This window comes from Syngnathus floridae, chromosome 2 (genome assembly GCF_059516105.1).
Source record: "Syngnathus floridae isolate MCC-2025c chromosome 2, RoL_Sflo_1.0, whole genome shotgun sequence".
Taxonomy (NCBI): domain Eukaryota; kingdom Metazoa; phylum Chordata; class Actinopteri; order Syngnathiformes; family Syngnathidae; genus Syngnathus; species Syngnathus floridae.
The window spans coordinates 15,358,279-15,382,551 of NC_142414.1; the positions used below are offsets into that span (position 1 = coordinate 15,358,279).

The 24,273-nt window shown below is 40.4% G+C and overlaps 1 protein-coding gene across 3 annotated transcripts in view; it reads right to left on the reverse strand.

The window, feature by feature from the left end:
- The window catches only part of nlgn4xa (neuroligin 4 X-linked a), a 46,534-nt gene extending 26,985 nt beyond the window's left edge, over positions 1 to 19,549 (reverse strand). The window contains exons 1-4 of one of the 3 annotated variants that reach the window (XM_088368898.1): positions 19,401 to 19,549; positions 11,590 to 12,268; positions 8,917 to 8,976; positions 3,493 to 3,645 (exon numbers count right to left, since the gene is read on the reverse strand). In XM_088368898.1, the coding sequence (XP_088225024.1) occupies positions 3,493 to 3,645; positions 8,917 to 8,976; positions 11,590 to 12,037 (661 nt within the window). In that variant the 5' untranslated portion in view covers positions 12,038 to 12,268; positions 19,401 to 19,549. Of the gene's footprint in view, positions 1 to 3,492; positions 3,646 to 8,916; positions 8,977 to 11,589; positions 12,269 to 17,547; positions 17,815 to 19,400 lie in introns of those variants that run through there. The other 2 variants (XM_088368899.1, XM_088368900.1) reach the window with 2 other exon arrangements.
- Between the last annotated feature and the right edge of the window lie 4,724 nt (positions 19,550 to 24,273).

Genomic DNA, 24,273 nt, shown 5'->3' on the forward strand with positions numbered 1-24,273 from the left:
CTTCTGAATATAAGTAGCTAAATGTCCATCATCCCATCCCATTTGTAGCCTCATCTAAAGTAAAGGAGAAGTACTACCCATTCATGACTAGCAATAGTGTCCTCTGCGCCATCTCAGAGGTTTTACCCTTACTATAAATTTCAAAAGCATTTGCAACTTTCATGACACATTACTTCCCCAATATATGCCAGGGGATTCTTTTTTGGCAAAAGCTTAACCCAAACAGTACAGGATAACAAAGCAATGCAAAAAGATGAGCAATACGGCTCTGCTGGAATTAGAGCTCCATCGTATATGCCTTTTTCCTTGCTATTGTAGTGCTGAATATGTTTGAAATTCTTCCATTCATCCATTTTCAACACTGCTCATCCTGTTTGAGGGTTGCGGGGGGTGCTGAAGCTTATCCCGGCTGACATCAAACGGAAGGCAGACAACACAGGCGAGTGTACCCCAACACCATCAGCGACTATATCTGAAATTGTTCATGGCTGAGTCTATTCTCAGAAATATAACAGAGGAGTTCACCTTTTTAAAAAAATCACCTGTCTCACACCTTGACATAGTTCTCTGACTCTTGCCCTTATTTTTTGCCTGTGATTTGAGTCATTACCGATTGGATGGAAATCATAAGGGCCTATTTGCAGCCAACCACTGAGTAGCTGGCCACACTATGAAGATGTAAAGGCCACATGCTGCCAAGTAGCCAATTGTTGCCCATGTAAGCTGTCCCTTTTTTGGTACCTACTTCGCGCAACGGAACTCTGCTCACTCACTTTTACCCAGGTTTCACAATGCACAATTTCTACCGAAACAATATGATATACCTCGCTACCAGTTGCTTATTGGTCAGATTTTTCATCACCAAAACTATCACATTTCAAGATTGAAATGACAAAAACAAGCACATTCCATACTTGAGTGTGAGTCTCTACTTTGCCTTCAATCTGCTTTCTAATAAAAATCCTCCCCTTACCAGGGTCAACGGGGAAATAATAACCTTCTTTTTCATCCTTGTTTATTTGCCCGTCTCACTCTAACTAATGCATGCCTTTGTTTGCTGTGGTGCTATTTTAGAAGTGAGAACTGACCCCCACCAAAGTGAGGTTGAGTACCGCTATGCAGTCAACGGTGCAGTGGAAAAAACTCATTAGGAATGCCTACTTCTGCGATACAAAGCCTTTTAGGCAGCATATATAAGCCACAATATATCTGCAATGTACACTAACCAATGGTTACAAAACAAATATTGCACTAAAGTATCCACAAATGGTAGCCAAACTACAGTGGCTGTGACCTATCGTGTTATCTCTTACTGACCCGAACAAGCTCGTTCCAATCCAGATTTGGTAATCTGATCAGCGCGCAGGAGAACAGTTACTCCGAAATGTCGGAAGAAACCATCTTTACCGTGCATATCTGTGACGTCAGTATACGTGTTTCTGTAAGACCCGGAAGCATGTAGAAGCAGAGTAGAGGAGAGGCAAATAAAAATAATTGGGTTGATCAGTTATGACAACAATGGTTAGTTCCTCCAGCCGAATAAGCGAATAAGTCACATCATGGACAGTATAAGAGCATGCGATATAAAATGTACTGCAGTCCCTATGATGCAAGCCAGTGAGAAACACATTCTGTGGCTCAACTTAGTGCCAATTAAATGGCAATAGAAAGGCTCTTATCTTCTCACTGCTTGCATTGCATCAAATTGGCAGGTTACCCAACGCTTCACATTATCTCGCAACATTCCATCTTCCACTCCGTTTTGCTTTTTCAGTGGCTTCTTTATCTGCAATCTCTTCGTTTTTTTTTCCCCCTTTCCACATGGTAAAGCTCTCACAGGATACCTTCTCCCCTTGGCTCCCAGGTAACTAAATATAGTGAGTGGTGCAGACAGGCACCAGGCCTTGTAATGAATGGCAAGTAAAGCGGAGCCGAGCAGCAGTAGCATGCGCACAGAGATGCAAACTGGTGTCAGTGTGACAGAAAATCTCTTGCATCATTAAGAAAGGATAAATGCCTTCAAGTTATGGAGAAAAGAGGATGTTTACTGAACAAAGAATTTCATTTATACAATTAATACGTACTAGCAAGCAGGTAAATTAAATAAAGTGAGAGCAATTTTTCTTTATCGCCAGTACCCAAATGAACCTCGGTTGAGAAAAGACAAAGCGGTTATGGGCCATTAGAACATGTCGAGCATGAGTTGTAAAAATGTGCATGTGTAAAAACAGGTGCAAACTTGATTGTTCACGCAAACTGATACGGAAGCGTATCATCCACGAGAAGTTAATTCGCGTGTTGTGGGAGAAGTAGAAATAGATGAAATTAGTATGTGTAATGCGATTTATCAAATCTGATAAATTGCTCTGGCTTTGCCTTAAAATAGCGCATCCCAAAAGCAGGTGTAAAACAGACACAAAGAAGAGTTAGAGCAAAATTATCGGCGTCTGGAAGAACATTTTTGCAAATACCAACTAAATATATCATATCGTACACATATTGTGTATTCAATGTAATTCTGGAGCTTCTCAATGTTCCAAGGAATGACTTGGAGTCATTCACAAGAAGGTAAGGCTGCTCAACTATGAATAAAAAAAATATAATTATTTTGTTCGATATTGAAATTATTTATGCAATTATGTTTTTAAAATTGCCCGCCTTGTTTACATTGTGTTTAGCAGGGTTTCATCAGAAAGTCTAAGAAGAGATCGTAATCTGAGTAAATCAGGCCCACAAACAGCATGTGCAGTCTGTTGACGTGTACAATCAATCTTGCATTTGCAATTTGGGATCTTAGTAAATCAGGCCTTCAGCATTGCGGTGCAGAATTACTATAAATGCATAACTCGCACAGCAATCTCACATACATTCTGTAAATTATTTTATTATTATTTTGGCCAAAGCAAGCTTCTCATATGGGTCGACAAGGAAGACATACAGCAAGTATTTGACATCTTGCTAATGGGTACTAAACCTCTTGTGTGACTTTTGCTAACACAACATTAGAGGCGTTAACGAGTGAGCGATGCAGGGTTGCCATGGCCACAACAGAGATGTGTTTCTCCTTTGTAGAGCAAAAAGATGGGATTAGGCTAAAATGAGTGAAAGCCGTGATATGTTGGCACTCATGTAAACAGCTACGGTATCTATAAACTTCAAACAGTCTTAAGGCAATCAAGTCAATGGAAGGTGCATCAGTCCCTTTTTCGTGGTGAAATAAGAAGTATAGATTTACAAGTAACACACACGCTCACACACTATTCCTGACTATGCCTTTAAATATTTGAAAAATGTAATTAAAGATAGCTTAACAGCAGGGTTGGGTCTCTTGTCTGTATTGCTTGCACTGTTATAAATGTCCTCCACCTCAATGATCATCTCACTGGTGAAATAGTGAGAGTGAATTAGTCATTAAATTGATCTTCCAATGTCACTTTAAGACTCAATCAGCCATCAGTAAAATAATTATAAGGTCCCCAATGGGGCACTCACCCAGAACGCCGAGACGATAGTTGATTGTGATGACAATGACGTTGCCGTAGCTCGCCAGGATGCTGCCGTCAATCATGTTGCCAGTTCCCTCCATAAAGGAGCCGCCGTGTATGTAAACCATGACCGGCTTCAACCCGTTCTCGTCGTGAATATCTGCAAATAAGAGGCGGGAATTAAAAAAAAGGCTTGAAATGCTGAACTTTACTGTAATGCCGCTGGTGGTAATATTCTTTCATTTAATTACAAACATGCATATTCAGTTTGCATTACAAAGTAAAGCAAAGTTTATGCACCGTTGCAAACGGCAAAACATAGAGATCGCATAGAGACGCATTTTCATTTCTCACCTCATTAATCTACACCGAGTGACCCATAAAGACAAAAATGAATTTTCAATGTTTATAGATTTCTTCAAATAAAACTGTGCCTTCATTTTCTTAGCTCGATTTTTGCTCTGAAAAGCTCAATCAGGTGTGATTGTTGTTTTGGTTATATTTCCAGTTTTAATATATTTACATGAAGGGAAGGCAGCCTGTTTCCAATACAAATCTGAACAGGTTGACATGCAAAAGGTAAGCATCGTTTGAAACTACCTTGGGATATGTGTACATGTTGTTGTGCTACACATTGAAAACCGTTGCAAGTTTAAAAAAAAAAAAACTTTTCCTGAATGTGCCAGAAAAAAAATTACCTCCATAAACGGGCTTCTGTTTTTTTTTCCTTTTATAGCGGAAATGGGATTTTACTGCAGTGGCTGTAACAAAACAACAACCCAGACTCTGAACAGAAGACATTTGTTTGAATCTTCTCTTTTTTGGTGAATAATTATTTCTACAGGACAACAATGGGATGGCTCAGAGGCTTCTTCTCCAGACTGATAAACATTCCTAACCGCTTTAAGGCGACAATCTCGACATCTGTCTCGTCTGCGGCTCGGCCCATTTGTTCCTGTTGTTTAATTTGCAGTTAGGCCAGTTGTGATTAAACCTGGTGATTAGTTGACGGGTTGGTGGTGATTATAAATTAAACAGCGTGTCTTTTGCATTAGACAACATAAAATGAGGCGTCATCTTCTCCAGCTGATTCAATGCATGCCACAGGCCGTTAAGGCCAGCTCTTCTTCATGTGAGAAATGGGGGGAAAAAAGGAAAAAGGCAAATCGAGCTGTTAATATGCTTGTTTTATGATGTCGTAAAACCGACAGTCAAAGTCTACAGTGGTTTATCGATCAAAGACATGAAAAAAGATGGTGGTCTTCATGTTTTCATCTGTCACTGTGACCTCCATGCTAAACAAACTTGATCACCAATTACACAAATTAGTCTCTACAGTATATGCAGATAAATATATGCAGATAAATAAAGTTAGCAATATTAGACTTTTGGATGAAATTTCAGGAAGACCCTAAATCACACTAAAACCTTTAGAGATGAACTTATTTTGATCTTTTCTAAAATGCACATTTTTACGCAGCCACTAATATATCAAGGACGTCCATTTCGATGCCTTTCTCTGACATGTCTCTGGCAACTCTGACAATCCCTTTAAGTGGAAATTTAGATGCCAAGCTTTTTTCAATCAGCTTGCCCATAATCGTTGAACTGCTCTTTATGCAGTATGGCCTATTCTCCTTTCCGTTCGACTACTTTTTATTGGCGCCTGATGCTAATGTTTCAGTTCTTCCTTTCATGTCACAAGGGAACTCTGGAAAATAGAGACAATCAGCAGAATTCCTTTTGGGCCATTTCACCAAATTTACTTTGACTTCACTTTAGGGCAAATGGATTTAGAAAAGAAAAAAAAACAACAATGACATTTGTCCCATAAATTACACTAACAATTCAGCATCTCTGTATAATATTAGATTAGATGGATTGCACCATCGGTTTTGCATTCTGTCATCTCAAAATAATTCGCTCAGATCCATGGAGCTTGTGTTTTCTAATTAGTTATCTTACCCCGACTGTACTGTCTCACTAAGAAATTGTGAGTATGGGCAGAAGGAAGACTCTAGAATAGGGTGAAAATGTCAGGCTGAAGAGAAAAATGTTATTGGAGGTCGCTGCTGTACGTGCAAAACATACTTTTTTTTCAACAGGCCCAAGCAATTATTTACAAGCTATATATCGAATCCATTTAACCTGATAACAATTTTTGCTTCACCCTTGAGCAAAAGAGCCCTCCGCTGCTGAAAAGGAAGATAATGCAGGCAAGGAGTAACAGACAAAACGGTTAGTATGTCATCATGTGCGATTAGAAAACACAGAGAACATTGGTTGATAGCATACTATGATATCCAGATAATAGAAAAGTAGTACATTGGCGCCAAGGAGCTATGTTGAAGTGATACAGCTCGACTGAGAGACAAGATTAGAATGCAGAAGAAATTATGAGTCTTTTCTGCATGTGCATGTGCACAAATGCTTCCTGTGTATTTTTCAAATCATCTGTTTTTAACATTAATGTTAAATATTACACCATTTCAATATCATTTGTGGTATATTTATTAATAACATAAAAAAAATGTAGACATTTTTAGGAGGGGCACCAATGAATCAGGATTTCTCCACTTATTACCTATCATAGTGAAGAAATTACTGAAGCGTTTTCAGAATGATGCTAACATTAGGCGACATTATATATTGAGAAATATGCTAGAGCTCATCATGCCGCATAAATGCAATGCCAACAACTATTATAAACATTGGGATTTACATTTGCTGAAACGTTCCAGTCCGAGTCATGACGTGTCTACATTCTTATCAGTGACATGCGCTACGGATGAGTCAAATGCTGAAAGGAGATGAAGAAAGCGTATCTAGTGATCCAGCAAGCAGAAGATGGCAGAGCCTTAGGCAGCTGTCATTGTAGAAGGAAAGGCTGCTCGTTTTCACTATTTTGTTCATCCTCAACCACAATATCGAGACGTGTTTTTCAACTAGCATACTCAACCCAAAGAGGATGAGCTGAAGTTTTCACAGAAAGCATGGCGCCTACAGCAAGTGGCAAAAGAAATGCAGTGGATAAAAACACCATCAGTGTGTTCAGCATTTGTCCCTGCTGCCACTGACAGCCCTTTCATAAATGGAGCTGAGAAAGCAAGGAAACATCATCATTAGCGGATAGAGCAGGGTAAAAAGATTCACAGCGATAGTGCTGATGTTTATGTTCTCTTGGCTACAAAGGCAAATGGAAAAAATAAATGTTTGGCTGGCAAACAAATGTCTTGTCAGTGGGTACAAATAAGTAATAGTATGAAAACAAAATTTGCGTACACTGCTCACGTCCTTTAACTGATCAGGCAGCCCACTTTCATTCAACTGCCGTCTCATTTGCCCTCATGTGTGTCGGGTGCTATTTTTTTCAGTTCATTCTCATCTGTGTCACCTTCCACCAAGTGGGAAATGAGAAGAATCGGGCGAATCCATGGTGAGCCACTTCACTTTCGGTTCAATTTGGAGAAAAAAAAAAAAAAAGCAATGCTTCTCATAAGTTAGACTGACAGTGCATGACAAGAGATCACATGAAATATACCACCTGGTGCCAAAGCGAGTTGGTTAAGTCCTTATGGATTTGATTTTAGAATTATTTACCTTACCAGTAATGATCAACTACACAGGCGTCAAACTAAAGGCCGTCAGGCCAAAGCTGCTATATTATTATCAATATTAGCTAAGGGACGTGAAGTGTAAGTGCCGACACGCTTCTGTAAATAAAGAGAGCGCGGCCCGGACTATCGGAAGTCAATATGATTTTGTCAGAACATCAAAGTTATTAGCTCATTTGAAACAAACCGATTCAAAATTCAACATGTTCATTTGTCATATGCACAATAACAACGGTAGCGTTGAGCAATGATATTTTCACTTTCTCAATTTATACAAAGAATATAAAAGAACAATTTGAATGAATTAAAGCTAAGCATTTAAAGGAAAAGTGCAATGTTCATAAGTACAATTTAAAAACAATGACCAGTCAAAAAAAAAGGACATTGTATTTAAATTTTGCCCTAGTCATATTCTCATCGGTGCAAAAAGAAACTTATGTACATGATGGGCAAAAGATGCAGCCATTTGACTTTTGAAGTATTGAAGGTGAGCAGAATTTTCTATACATAAGTATAAAAGCGAAAGTGGCAAGTCATTGTCATCACTACAACAAAATGTACTACATCTTCTTCCGGTTGCAAAGCCTTTCAGTATAGCGGGTCACGGGGATTTCCCAACATAATCACTATATAAAGTATTTGTTGTCATTCTGTGTGACATGCTTAAATAATCACAGATACACATCCCTCAATTGTTTCCCTCTCCTTAGACACGAGCTCAATTTATCGTCCTAAATCCTTCATCTGATGACAGGCGGGAGGCTATAACATCAACATTATGCCCGGCCTGTGTCAACTGCGTGAGTATTTCAATAAGTACGACATTTCTATTGATGCTGATTTTGTTCTTCTACCACTGACAGGCAATAAAACATGCACAGCAAAATGGGCCTCAGGGGTAACCCAGCACTCATAAATGGACTTTGGCTATCGAAGTGCTTGTGTATTTAATGGATGTAAGAGAAAAAGGCGAATTAATATGGACACCTTTCTTTCCAAAATTTCCGCACGTTCCGATAGTTTTCCAAATTTCCACATAGTCAACCTTTTTTGAATATTATCAAAAATGTTCAGTTAAAAATATTGTCTTCATTAATTTTGGATTTTGAAGTTCTTACGATCGAGTTGAATTTGTTCCGTGACCACGCTTGTAACTTTTCCCCATTGAAATTAATTGAAATGCCATATTCCAAAAATATCTTCTTTTAATTTTGTACTTTTAAAAAAACTTACAGGAATTACATATTGAAATAGAATTTAAAAATAATAAACGCCGTTGACATTACTTTGCTGTTGGCCTCTCAAACCTTTCACTTTTTTCGTTTTCAAACTTAGCTGCCAGACTAGAGCGACATGTGTATGCTTGTATGACAAAATGTGGCTATTATACTCAATCACTGGCACAGCATTGGGTCTGGCTTCCTAGGCAACTTGCCCAACTGAAGAGGGTGACGTTTGACTAAAACGTCTTCTAATATTCCAACGATGCAAGAAAGACACCTCTGTAATTTATGCTATCATCATGCAGAGTGGAGCTGAGTTAGAAAGCGAGCATTTTCATTTTGTTCACTGGAGAATTCAAAATAACATGCAAGTCTATATTTTACACAGCAAAAAGAGATATTACATGATGAGTGGGATGTTGTTAATAATGGGAAAAAAACATTGCAACACCATGCATTGCAGTTAGGTTTTAATTTTGCTGGGAAAATAATAATAATAATAATTGTTTTCTTGAAGTTAATAATGCGGAAAAAAAAACATTGCAACACCATTAGGCTTTAATTTTACTGGGCAAAAGAAAAAAAGAAAAATACCTTGATCACTTCCACCATCATTACTCTTGAAATCTGCACCTTTTCTGTGATAGTTCACTCCTAGTATTGAGAAAAAAACATAAAAGAATAAAATAGAATGTGCGAAGAGGTATGTAATTTTCATGCATTGTAGTTGGATCTTATTAGACTGTGCAATTACATTGGCGACACTTTTTTGTTTCAGTTTACCATGCCTATGCCTGGAGGAAGCATTCAAATGCAGTTGCATTCATTAGAAAGATAGTTTATAAGAAATGAAACTTTTTGCACAAATTCAGTATTTTGCACGGAAGTAACCGCCAAGTAATTGGGAACGAGCACAAGAGCGTAACTTGGACTCACTGACATTAAAAACCAACCCAAGTGATTCAGGTGGTGGTTTTCTAAAAAGAAAAGAAACGAGCGGAGCAGCAATACTGTATCTCACATAAAGTGGCTATTTGCTGCCCTGGGGATCCTGTGGAAGGTTGCTTGCTTGAATTGAAGGAACAGCTTGCTTCTATGTCTGGGGAAGTGTATTTTGGTTCAGGTGATTTCTTTGGATGAATCACAATTACGGCTGGAACATGATGCTGTCTGTGAAGCGGGAACCTGGAGCAAAATTGTCTGAAGACTTTTATAAACAACATATCCATCCCAGCCATTTACTGTTTGGAGCGTGGGAGGAAGCAGGCGGACTCGAAGAAACCCACACAAGTCTAAGGAGAACATTCAAACTCCACACAGGGAGGCCAAGGTGCTTGCAGTAATTTTAGAGATATTATATGTAAACTTTTGAAGCTCTCTTAAAATTTGGTAGCATCTGTGCCAAAAAGGATGATAATTGGGCTTTTGACCTGAATCGCTTTTGGCGAACCGTTCAAACAGTTCAGAATTCAACCAATATTCTGGTAAGGGAAAAAAAAAAATCTTCATTAGATTTGAATTGAGTTAGCGTCAAATAATGGATTTACACTGCATTGTTCAAATGAAACAATTTTCCTTTTATTTATTTACTTCTTGCTTCCAATTGACTTCAACTGGACAGGATGATTGAATACAACTTGTAATTTTTGTTTTAGGCTAAAACAATAATGGGAGAAACTTTAAAATATAAATTACTGACATTTGTGGCACCACTGACAACAAAGCATGCTTGTTTGCTCCAAAATAAATTTCCTTTGTTTTTCTTCCTTCCATTCTGCAAATGGTAAATTTCTTTTTCATAATAGTAAAATGTAATCTATTTGTTGACTTGCCAACTTCAACTTGTATGTTGTCTTGAAATTTTTAGTACACACATTTATTTTGTCTGTTTTACAGTGCACCAGTATTGTGCCAGTATTGGATTTCGATGCAGTAGGTACTCATAAAGCCAGCAACCTAATTTACTTGGGGAGCCCTCTTCTTGTTGTTCTACTATCAGGAAGAAATGACACGCATGATTGACAGAAAGTTTTGCTGTGTTTGAAGCGTCAGTGTACGTGCATGTGCCTTTATGAGGCTGATCATACAGGCGTGTAATGCTGGCAAGTCCACCGGTTCTGTAAGCGTCTCGGCGTGAGCTGTGGCAAGCAGCAGCAGCAGCTCCTGTGTGGATGTGTGTTCATGTGTGATGCTGAGGTTACTTTCAATGGAGGAAGGCAAGAGTAAATCCAGGTTAACTCAACAATATGTAACATGTATTATTTATATGATTAAGTATGGCGCATGTGGTTTGTTGGATATGTGAATATAGCATTCAATCAGAATTGAGCACATTTTTGTAAATCCAGCCTAAAGGATTATCTCCACTTTCGCTTTTCCTTGGGCTTTTCTTTTTGGCTTTTAGTCTGACAGACTGTGCCAACAGTTATTTTAACATGGACACTGCACTGGCTCTAAAGCGCACATTTGCTATCAAATCTACACTCAAATAAAGAATATGTGTCACTTAATCTGTCAATCCACTTGAGATGAGGCCGTTTTTCAACTCCTTCCCTGATGCTTGACTGACAGCTTATTTCAAAAGGGACAAACCACAGGGTGGGGTGGGGTTAATAAAAGATGATGGCAAGTGAAGGGGCGCACTTATTATACAATGGGATGGACCTGTCAGTCCCTGCTGATCTTAAAAACATTAATTTGCCACCATGTTGACTCAACAACAGCAAACTGTCTGACAACGCTCTCAATCTGCATATTTAAATTTCTACAACTGTTTAACATCCTCACTAGGCAGTCTTGCTTCTTACAAACTGTCTCAGCCCCCCTAGAACTGCAAACCTGCGGCTACATAAATCAAAGAACGATTCTAACTAACAATTCAAGGTCATAGATGACAAGACTGATTAACAGAAAGCGGGCAACAACACAGTTAGGGTGGAGTAACATGTGGAGAGGTTGGTAAATTAGTCCAGTAAACATTTGAACCACATCGCAAAGATTGTTAAATTCACGGGAAAGGGTGGACAGGGAACTCTGTCCAGTGTTTATGTGCTCGCGGCACACTGTTCTTACGACATCTCGCTTTATGAGCTGTTGTCTCAAATCGAGTTCTTTTTGTAGTCCAACTTTAGCTAAATCCATCAAGATTGTAAACGCTCCAGTGCCCAACTGGCTCCTGTTCATCATTGTGGATGCAAAAGACCCAGTATTTTTTTGCCCAGCAAAATTCAAGTGTTAAAAAACCCTTCTGAATATTCTCAGACCTACCGTCCTCAGTGGGCACGTAGACGTTTAGGTAGAGGCAGTCTTCGCTCTGCTCTTGCACATAGGTTACGAGTGTATCCAGGTTGGCCGTGAACCACACAGGGAGCATGTCGTTATGTACTAGGAAACGATCCTCCAAAAACTGAGGACAAACGGGAGCAAACTGAGTAGCATTCCTGATGCCCGGCCAGGACATCGGGGGCTCCGGTGCCTGAAACCGCCGTTCCCCTGTTGGGGCCAATGCATATGGGATCCCCAAATACTGTTCCACTGGTCCCAGGATCTCATTGGGTAACGTGACTTTCACTCCCCGCAACTTTCCATAGTTGGTGGTGACCACAGGGTATTGTTGACCCTGGATTGCGACTGCACAGATGGACATGAATCCCATCCAGAGTTGCAGGAAAGCCATGATGGAACACATCCATGAAAAGCCTCTGCAAGCAGACATGCTTCTTCTGTGTTGAGCCAAGTCTGTAGTGGTTAAAGTCCACCCTTGGGTTCCTCAACGCCCCTTGTCTCCTCTTCCTCAGGCTAAAAGCTGGAAGGGAGAGACAGCATCCTGGTAAAACAACGTGGCTTGCATAGCATTTGCCACTCTGAGTCGCTCAGGTCCAAACACCCAGAGGAGAAGAGAAGAGGATCTTGGATGTGGGTGCCTCAGCTCCAGCTTGATGGGAGCCTGAAATAGGAGGAGAAAACAAAAGTGTTGTTGGTGTTAAATGCCAATAAACAAGCCAACATTTATTCCATATCTTAGCTGCATTAAACAATGAAAATGAATCAAAAAATGATCTGAAACACATTCGACCAGGCAACTTGACATCTCATTGGAGATAAAAAGCACCAATCCCTAAACACACACGCACACACCAAAGACTTTTTAATGAAATGTTCACAGGTGGTCTTCAAAGCCGGTGCAGGACATTGCAGGACATCCGACTCAACATCCTTCATTTAAGTACCTTTCCAAATCTGATTGCTGCCTGAGACAGAACCCAGGCTAAACAGAACCATTCAGCTGGGTGAGTCATTTTGGATCTGACATCAGATTAGTCACCACAACTATCCGTGATTAATCTAAACAATTACTTTGAATCCGAAAGAAGCGACGCGATGCCTTTCAAAAGAGTCCCAGCGGCCCTCCCCTTCTGCCCTAAAAATATGCAGCTGCTCTATTTTTGACACACGCCTGGTCAAATTTACAGGGCATAGGAAGCATGCATGTGTGGGTTAAAGCATCTGGGGTATTTTCAGTTTTTTTAACTAAAACCCCTCAGACCATTAATGGGCAGACAAAACGCTCCACTTCTGAAAGCCTCCCGGTGGGATTTAAAGCTGTGCGCAGGCAAGAACAAAGCCACAGCATCATCTGGGACTAAAGAGTTCAACATGCTTCAACTCAGCTTGATGGAATATGATGTCTGGAGATGTCTGAAGCTTACATGGGAAGCTCTGCCTCCTGCATCACTATGGACAATGGATTTGCCAAGTATTGAAGTCACAACTCTTGCTGTCCATTCCATTGCAACCGCAAAAGACCTTACATGCTGTAAAATAAACCTTGCCATCGTAATCTTTGTTGCCACCTGGTAGACTAATACCATAAAACTGAATCAACTACCGGACATGCAACAGGTAACTGAATGGCGCGTACAGTACGTATACATTTGAATATGAGACTACTTAAAGTTATTTTTTTTCCTCCTTTAGCATATCTATAGCAAAATGCTATTTACCTCAAGCAGTTTTGATACGACCTTTCTTCCATCATTTGCTTCTGATTTGAGTGTTTTTGTATAATGATGAGCTACCATTATATAGAGGACAGATAGCAGCCACGTCTGCACACACATGGTCGTACAAACACATCAAAAGGTTAAAAAGGATGAATGAGGCTGCCCTTTCCTATGTTACAATTGCTGCTCATTGTACAAGCAAGTTAACAGCCTTCTAAATGTTTTTTCATGAACTGACATTGTACAGTATTTGTGTTAATGCGTTACATCAATGATAAATTGTTCAATACGGCAAGTGAGGGGGTTGAATGTGAAACCGCCAGCGCTCCCACTCTCCTTGGATGAGGACGGCGTACATTGTTCTCACTCTTCCTGATTATAAAAGCTAAGTCTTCTGAATACCAACGAAGGGGCACGTTGTCATTTGCATTTCAATCACAGCATGATCCAGCCTGAGGCTGCTCTGGTCTTATCTGGAAAATATTACTAACACTTTGAACTACAGCTGCTAACAATTATTCACATATACATGTCATGATATACTACGTACATACAGTGCAGGGTGTGTCAAATGATGTTTGAACACTAATGGTGGCACGACACACGTAGATGGGCGACATAAAATGGAAAACTCCTATCCGAGTATCTGTGTTTCCATTTGACAAGCTTTGCTACATACTCAGGGCTAGCATAAGAGGCAACCTCTGTCCCTCAAGGTACACTATAAAGCAAAACTAAGAGTTCATGATCCACTTTTAGGATGTGAATTTGCTTTCTGTGTTTATAGACAGTGGGTCGAAAATAAATGTGTTCTGATGTTTGCAATGGCAAGGTATAATATGGTCAGAGGTTTTTAATAAGAAGGATTTTTGTGGATAAAAAGGACAAAGAGTCTGAGACAACTGTGTACTATTTGTGGTCTTTTTCAAATGTGCAAAACTTTAGTTATTTAGACCGTTTTCCACATGCATTTTGTCATATCCCTCCCAAATTTAGGCTCAGGGCATTTATTTGTAAAGTCTAATTTTCAGCTCTTTTCCTGATTTTTGCATGTGCAATTATCATTATGGTCTTTCTTTAGACATTCGGAATAGTGCAGTAAGTACTCTGTTGTTGTGTGTTTGAAACCTATTTAATTTTGCTTTCCTTTGAGTGCCTTCATCAGATGCTGAGTAAACTCTGAGTGGTGTTTTTTCTTTATGCTTAAAAAGGATGACAAAGGTTGTTTTTGAAAAATGCATTTGCTTGGTTTGATGTTTAAATGTGCCGTATATATATATATATATATACAAATTAGTTATAATTTGTTTACTTGTTCGATTGGACATTGCATGTTCTTTGTAAGGCTGCTTCTTTTATTTTTATATGATAAGACAAGAGTGTTACTCAGCATTGACCACAATCTCCATTTTGCTAAAAGAAAAGAAATCCCACCAAATCTGGGAGCACAATCACAAATGACTGGACAGATGCACCGTGTATGGGTCAAGTGATTTGTTGTTCTTTTTGAAATTACATGCTGAATCCAGGAAGATGGAAGACAGATGATTAAAAAAGCCCTTGAAAGTCTGTCACATGCAATTACAATCACAAAGCTACTAAAGCAGAAAAGAAATTTGGAGACTTCAGCCTTTTTTTCTTTTAGTATCTGTTAAGTTCTGTGTTAGAAGCCACCAGTGCACACCGGAACATACACAAATTATGCATATATTGTAGCACTAGTGTGAAATCTTAACAGGGACATTCGGTCAGGGTAGGCGGGTGATTTACATCATCTTAACAGGAACATTTTACAGACAAACACAGCACTCTTCCTGCATTCAATGAGTCACACTTGATCACATGTGACGCACATAAATACTCTTCACTTTCATCATACTATTGCAGTGTGTTGGTAACATTTACGCATCTTCCTGTCACTTTCATTTTCTTTTCACCGATTTTGTAATCTAGGTAATGCTGACTCAGCTGGGCCACGGTCTAGCAAAGCAGCCTACTATGTCTATTGAATAAGAAAGAACTTGCAATGGTTAATACGCCCCTCTAAACTGCTGGAACAGCAATACTCCTTATGGACAGATTTTCTTTTTTTATCATGTTTTAAAGTTAGGCTGCCAGGCCACAGTAATTTTCTCATAAATGCAGTATGTAAATTTGCCTCTGACCCAAGTGCCTGATCAGCCATGGACCTCAGTACATGTCACAGAGACTGATGTGTTTCAAGTGTTTCGAATTTTCGGGGAAGAATAACATTGGTTTAAATTTTGAGAAATGGCATTTTACAATTGTGCGTCACTGAAAGAAGTGGGTTGTTTTTGAAAAATACATGTCACCGAGACTGATTTGTTTCAAGTGTTTTGAATTTTCGGGGAAGAATAACATTGGTTTAAATTCTGAGAAATGGCATTTTACAATTGTGCATCACTGAAAGAAGTAGCTGTTTGATATCTAACCAATCTAAAATATGAAGGGGTTTTTTTTGGTGGTGTTTCTTATCCCCTGCATAAAGCTCATGGAAATCGGTTGGATGGATTTTTGTGTAATTCTGCTATCTGGCAAACTGGCAAACCATCAAGTGCTGATAAAACAGACAGTACCTGGGTTTGGGACAGAATTAAACCCTAACCCCAGATTTTCATATAACTGGCAGCTATTATTTTGCACTGAAAAGTGGGGGAAAGTGGAATAAAAAATCTGCAATTAGGTGAATCTGTGTGTGCCGAACTGCGAGTATATGGGGGCTTCACAATCGAGACCATCCATCCATCATCCAAAGCGCTTGTCCTCGAGAGGGTCGCGTGGGTGCTGGAGCCTATCCCAGCAGCAGGCAGGAGCCACCCTGAAGTTGCTGCCAGCCAGTTCAGGACACACGTTGACAACCATCCACGCTGACAATCACACTTACGGGCAATTTGCTCAATTGGCCTACTATGCATGTTTTTGGAAAGTGGGAGGAAACCGGAGTACCCAAAAGACATCCATACACAGGGAGAACATCCGAACTCCACACAAGTAAGCCAGAGCCAGAATCAAACCTACAATCTCTAGACTGCTAACCACTGTGCCACCGTGCCACCACATTCCGGACCATTAAAGTCCAAATAAAACCGCAAAATGGACAGGGACAGCACAATTTAATTTTACTGGAGGCCTAGGGTGAGCTACAAAGACATTCTCAAAATCCTGACATTGCAAAGAATCATTACCAAGAAGCTTTTATAAATTGAGACGCTTAAAAGCCAGGTTGCTGATGTAGGTACAACCTTATTGACAAGGGATGATGTGATGTGACAGAATAGCTCATCTGTTCAAGCGCTGACAAAATGTATATTTAAAAAAATAATATTGATCTATTGGCCAAAGCCTTGGCTGCTTCCTGGTTACTGCCGAGGTGCCCTTGAGCAAGCCTCCACACCCAGTGCAGGAGGTACAACACTCTTTACTGCTGCTTCCGTCGGACATCACACCTTGCATGCCTACATGTGTGTGGCGTGATTTGTTCAGTGTAAAATGTGCAAAACAAAATATGCAGCATAGTGTAAGTTGAATCCCCCTTCAGAAATGATAACCAGTGAACAAATGTTCAGAAGTGATGGAGAGAGGCAGAGCTTCAATATTAACACAACTTGAAAGTTGAACCCCTTTAGCTGGGGTGCAGCATCAAATACGTAGAGGAATCATGACCCCCCCCCCCCCAAAAAAGGAAAATAACTCTCACACACCACCATCTTGTGGTTGCTTGGCAAAAAGCGTGCGTGCAGAGGGGTGCCAGTCTGCATTTTGATCACACTCAGGTGCGGGGGGGGGATCATAAATGTTTCTGTCTCCTGTCTCCTATGCACCCCCCTCCCAAAAAAGTGAACGCGCTGTTGCGTTGGCCCTATTTAAAGGAAAAATGACGCACATCGTGCCGTGTCCTGCAGACGCACAAACAGTGAACGCACGTGACGAGTCTCCTCCGCTGCGCTGTCATTCAATCATTCAGCCGATGCGCCGTTTCGCGGACAATTTGAGCGCAATCGCAACTGCGTTTCGGACTAAAGTACACTAGCACATCTTAAAGGCTGCCAGAAAACCGTTCGCTTTGCAGAATGAAAAGGTTCTCAAATGACTACATGCGTGCTGCAAATAGATCATTTTGACACGCGTAAAGAAGTGCGCATAAAATGACGGCACCGCGCATCAAAATAAGGCTCCGTAACCTCGTCCAGAAAATTCTTACCTCAGCCTTGTTAACTCCCTTCTGCAGGTCCAGACAGACGTGCATTTAAATCCAGGTTCATGAAATCAGTGGTGTTGAAATCCAAAGTGAGAAAGCGCGCACGGATGCAGCACAACTCTTCTAAATCCTTTGCTGTCCTGTTTCTCCGTGGAAGAATTGTGCGCGTTTATTTTAGTGGTGGATGTTTCATTGAGTCACTGCAGCGCCAATGGTAACTGATGGAGCCCACTGTGATGCCAGGCAGTGCATTGGCGGGACAAGATTAGCGATAAAAAAAAATCTCTCTCTCTCTCTCTCTCTCTCTCTCTCTCTCTCTCTCTCTCTCTCTCTCTCTCTCTCTCTCTCTCTCTCTCTCTCTCTCCCCCGCTCTCTCTCTCTCTCTCTCTCTCTCCCTGCTCTCTCTCTCACTCTCACTCTCTCTCTCTCACTCTCTCATATAATCAAAACGGATGCATCAAATTTTGTAAAAGCTCTTCATATAGCCGTGTACAGCAAACCCCAGTAAGACTTTTGCTCACTGCCAGATGTGTTTGATGCATATTTGTGAAGATCAAACCTATTTTCACTGGGTATGAGAGTGAGAACGTGAGTATTCACATTATTAAATTCCAAACACACACCCAGACACACAACTGTCATTATGAGGCCTTACACAGTATCTTCCTTAGTCAGCTTGTATCTGCACAGCATGGAGACAAAGTGAAGGCCCTAGGTGAAGCCGGCAGCTGTGAAAGAATGGCTGGAGGAAGGATGGAGGATGCAGCCATGCGCTTCCCAGCTGAGTGAATAGACTGTCAGACTCGTAGACTTACAGCAGTGCCGGGGGATGAGGGCAGCACGGCTTTAAATACTTCACCGGCGACAAGCTTGCCTCTGACGATTAAGACTAACAGTGGCAGTAAGCGAAGAGGGGAGAAGTCTTTTCTCTCCTTTGTGTTTGGGCACAGATGACTCCCATCACCTCACGGGTGAGAAAAGACACAAAAAGCAGTCAAGGGCCGATGAGGCATGATGACGGGATTACTCGGGAGTGTAACGTTGACACATGAATGAGAAGGTTTTTCACTCAGATCGCTTGGCAACAAGTCCGTGTTTGGCTAGATTTTTTGATCAATCGTAGCTCAAAGGTTGATGAAACAGATGGCTTCCTTTTTAGAGACATAAACCTCAAAGAATACTGAACATCGCTGCTTAGGAGGAAAAAAAAAACAGCTTTCTACTTCAATTTGAAGTCTGCAGAATTGCCAAGAGCTTCAAAGATCATTAATGTACTGTAAATCGCTAAAAGGGCTTTTTTCCTCGCTCCGATTTTTTCCACCTGCAAAACACTCAGAGCGTGAATGCCATCTCCTCATTTACCTGCTGATGACGCAGCATCAGGAACAACTGGGCTTACTCGGATATTTCAGTGTGGTCACAGGCTCAAAACCACAACCTTGGGCTTGGAGGACGACCACTCTACCAAATGAGCTATGTTGCTCCTCCTCATCCCCCCGTCGCTAACATTAGATTGACAAAATTCTACCCCTGTATTGTATCTGGGAGAGTGCCTCTATGAACTCCAAGCATGAAAGGAATGATGCCCGTACACTTAAAGCTCACCAACGAATTAAATATTGGCATCTCATTTCTTATCTTGGATGGCCCTCCATCCATTGTGTGAGTCGAGTTCACTAAGCAGAACCAGTTTAATGTCCTGAATCTAACTCAACCTCTGGTCCCTATGACCTTCTCACATAATAAGCCTTGCATTGGTGGATCTGTATCTGTGCTTCAGACCAAAGTAAACTTTCTGACTATAAGTGTTACCAAAGCCAGGGCAAAACCCAAATGATGACAAAGTTCCAGCTCACCTGTGACTTTGAACAGGACGCGGGCATGAACAGCAAGTTCTGAAGAAGCTTGAAAACGATCCAGGTCGTTTGAATCCGGTATGTTGCGGCAAGGAGACATGGAAAACAAGCAGGACAGCGGAATCTCCAGGACCGGAGCTGGACATCCCTGAGACAAGAGATGAGAAATAATCTTAAAAAAAGGGGTGGTGGTCAACAACCAAAGGCCCCAAACACATTGCCTGAGAGGACACTTAGTAGAAGTTGCCTCATGCAACTGTCTGTCCAGCACCTACCTACGTAAATAATGTAAACAACTGTCTGAGTCCTCTTTTTTTTTTTCTTCCTTCCCTATATTTTATTGTGCAAACATTACAAAGCAAGCAAGCTCTCATTGGGGAATGCTAAATGCAATGCAGGTGGATGCCCTGGCTTGTTTTTCTCTCTATCAAGCAGACAAACAGAGTCTGACACTTAAGTTAGCAAAACTGGGACAGTCTTATAGTGAAACAAAACAGCAGTCTATGACCTTGACTTGTAAAGACAGTCATGCACGAGAACGTTCGGCTCACTGGCGAGGGTCACCCAGAGCCCATTAGCGTCTGGCAGGCACCACACTTCTCACTGGCTGGTTTTAGGAATTCTGTTTAATCACCTAAAATCATAAGCTGCATTAGTCTATGTAATCACGCATGTCTCCAGGCCGTGTGAGTAAGCGAAATGAGGAAACAAACTATGTTTAATGTTCATTAGAACAGCATTACAGCTCCAACTGTTGGATGGCAGACAGCAAGGTGGGAGGGAGACCGCCGTCACACAGCTGCCATGCCGGATTAAGATGGATTAGTTGTTATTTGTCTGAGGGCTAATCCTGTGCTTGTTGATTTGTGATAGCCACACTAAAGATAGGTAGGAGTCTTGCAACTTTCACCAAAATATGGGCAATTATCTTCTAATCCCTGCCTTTATTCCACCGCGGCTGTCATGCAAAATCTACCGCATTTGCTTCATTTTAGCCTGAAAGTGAAAATATTTCAACACCTGCGTGTTGTTTTTCCTCTCAGAGGGAAACTAGGTCTGTTTATATTTTTGTCCTGAGAAAATATTACTGCAAGCAAATGTTTGATAATGGACTGATCTTAAGGTACTATTTATTTTTCTTTGTTTAAATGAATGTGGACTTTTAAATAATTTGATCAATCAGCAGTAAAAACAAAAAAAACAATGAAATGAACTTTGCAATTGTATCGCAGTCGTCTTGCGGCAAACTCAGTTGCATATTAGCTGTGATGAGAATATTGAATCCCTTAAGTGTCTGTGTTTTGAAGAAAAAACAAAACTTGCAAAATAATAAAAAAATAAAATCTTGCCAAATAATAAAACAATAACCAATTGTGCCACAGACTGTATTGGGTGTTATATTTGGTGATGCGGCATGACATCCATAGGGGTTAAAAATCTTTAAAAGTTTGTCTGTTGTCTGTTGAACAGGCATGGGTGTAATGTATATATCGCATCTCACGCCTATGATGAATTAACAAATACTTGAACCTATCAGTGATTTGATTTTTTTGCCAAATAACCCTCTAGATTCTGAATATGTTTATTCTCATCATCAACAAGGTAAATTACACTTTTCTCCACTTTACCAGTCTAAGTTGGCAGTAAAACATATTTTATATGGCTTATTGTTCCAAGTGAAACACACACACACACACACACAAGTGCAAGAGTGCATACATTATTGCGCAGTGTTGTGACACACAAGATTGTCTGTGAGGATCCAGTGGTAAACTCTCTGCTCTGCTCTCCTCAGCTGAAGATAAGAGGCCAGTCTATTTTTGGCAGATGGCACATCAAATATGTGCAAAGCAAGTTGAGTGAAAGAGACATCAGAAGTAGGAAACCCAAAGAAGTCTGTTATTTTCAAAGTAAAGCACAGGCTTTGCATTGGATTGAAAAAAAAATGTCTTAAAATTGTAAAGGAACATGTCACAAGGCACTTGATTTTGATATTCACCGTTTGGAATTGAAATAATGTTCAATTGTGCTTGCAGTTCAAAACTGTTGGGATAAGCCAAGGATTCGCTCGTCTATTTATTATGCACTGGGACAGGATCGTTTTTTGCAAAACAAGAGAAATGCTTGTAGTTTACTGCACAGAGTCGTACTTCTTTGCCAAGTCGGTAGGCCCGGTGTTAACAGGGTGAGAATATCACCAGAGTCAATAAAAGCACAACTACCTTTGCATCTGAACTATGCCAAAATGCTTTTTATCTTTTATCCTCATTTTATCTATTCATTCAATTATACTATGCAAGTATGTTTGAATGATAAAAATGTTTCCACGTTGGCACTTCTGTATGCATGTTTGATATTTTCATTGAAAAAATGCGAGAACCTCTCAAGTAATGAAGTCATGCGTTTTTCTTAGCTCCCTCCGCATATCGGTCAAGCCCCCACCCCCTTCCAGCTGCGGGAGAGACCAAAACCTGGCGCCGTGCCTGGGTAAAACAATTACATGCTTTCTCTAGTACCTTTAGTAGGAACAAATAAAAAGCCTTGTATTTGGAGGGAATGAACCATTGGGCTGTTGTTGTAATTTTCATTCAAATTGACAATTGTGATGACTCGCCCTTGTTTGATTTGGGTCACCACCAGTTGGAATGTACACCGGCTGTCACAACTGTGCCCTGCCAGCTGCCCTGCAGTAACATTCTCTGCCCATCTGCCCCAAGCAGCATCCTCTTTTTTTTTCCCCTAATTGTATCAAGCCATGCAATGATTGCAATTCAATAAAATTTGCATAGCTGGATAGATTCATTGTAATTTAGATGGAAACATGGTGTCGATGTTCTTCTCGTTGAAGGGTACTGCCAACAGAGGGACTAAGGTCACCAAAGGTTATTGAAGGATATGATCACGTGATGATGTTGAGACCCTCACTGAGGCTGGCTATCACCAGTTTTATGATGTTGTCTTATACAATGAAAGAAATGGCTAGATCGTCACCTTACTGAATGTTCACACTGCCATTGAAATGATTTCAGGCTCACCCTAGGCATTTTTCATGAGGACATAGAGGATAAATGTTGCCGGAGTGACTTTTATGTTAGCTGAAAGGAGAAGAAATAAAGGGTTAGAAAAAGAACTGGAGATGAGTCACCTTATCAATGCAAGTTTTCATTAGAAATTTAGACATCTTTGAGTCCCATAGAAATATTCAGACTTTATTTCTCTCCTCTCTCCTTTGTATTTGGCGCTGATGATAGTGGATTAGGATTTAGGAGGATTTAGGATTGGCTATGATTTTATTATTCCCATCATTTCATGGTGTCTTCTTAATGGTTAATTCACTGTCAGCAATCATAGCAAACACATATCTAAATTTCTCTCACTGATTGATAGGTATCTCTAATTCACCATTTCAGAGCTAGCTTGCTAGACTTTTCTTCCTCATTGACATCCTTTGTATGATTGGGCCAAAATCATAGTGTAGAATAGGCTTACGGAATGCCCCGGCTAACATGATTAGCAAATCACTGAGACAGAGTTATTTCAGAAGCCGCTGAAGTACCGTATTTTCCGCTCTATATGGGAAACCTAAAAACCTCAAATTTTCTCAAAAGCCGACCGACAGTGCGCTTTATAATCCGGTGTGCCTTATATATGGACCAATATCGAGCCACTACAGCAGGCATGTCCAAATATATGGATTTATATATGGACAAAGTTAAAATGGGCCATTCATTGAAGGTGCACCTTATAATCCGGTGCACCTTATATATGGACAAAGTTTTAAAATGGGCCATTCATTGAAGATGCGCCTTATAATCCGGTGCGCCTTATAGTGCGGAAAATACAGTAGGTTAACAAGGATCAATTATTAGCATTCTCAACTGTTTTGAGAAAGTTGGATTCATTTATGTGACTGCAGATGGAGTATCCAGTATGCTTTCAACTATGGGAACACTATTCTGTTCCTGAATAAGAGGTGAGCTTGAGTGAGCATGGCGTAAAATTAAAATGGCTGCCGAAGCCCTCCCTCAGGTCCACTAACAGTTACCTCTGACCGACACACTCCAAATCTTTTTCAAAAGTGATGCAAAGATGCAATTCAGGGGATCGACTCCATTTTTTCGGTTGCTGTCGGTGGAGCCAAGCATCACAATAATTGTGCCCATTGAGTGGAAAATTCCATATCATTGATTAAGCCGTTAAAGACCGTGACCTTTCCAGTGCTACATTTTTAAACAACAACACAAGTGTCAGAATAGCTCTTACAAATGAATTGAGGCGACACTAGCATCATGCCTTAGAAGCATTTGCAAGAGAGTATGGTTTCAGGTTTTTAATCACGTCTTTCATGTCTTCATGTCTGCTTTTATTTTCTAGCAATTGAGCTGAAAGCCTTAAGAAGCTTTACTCCTTGCACCGATCATTAGCACCCATGTCCCATTCGCTCGTGTGTACATGGTCTGCATATACCGCTTGTCCTTTGTCCTTTGTCATGTCCTGACCAAGGCATTGTCATAAGAATGATTGTTTCATGTTACCAGGCTCAAGCTTTTGTTTCCAGAGCTTACATTTTTGTTTCCATCTTTGCGGAGAACATTTGTCACTACCTTTACCGTTAAAGTTACTTGTTTTCCAGCTTTGTTGTGATTTATTTTCACTCCTGTTATAAACTACTCTTTGCTCCGTTGCAATAACGGTGGAATTTTTCAAAATATCTGCTGTTATTTTTGAAACCTGTGACTCGTGCTTTTGACAATCTGTTCTCATTTGCCTTGGATAAATAAAGGTAAAGTAAAATAAAATGGCTCAAGAAGAGTGACGGGTTAGGAAGGCTACTTTTTGAGAAAGAGGCTGTTTGAAATCATTCATTCATTCC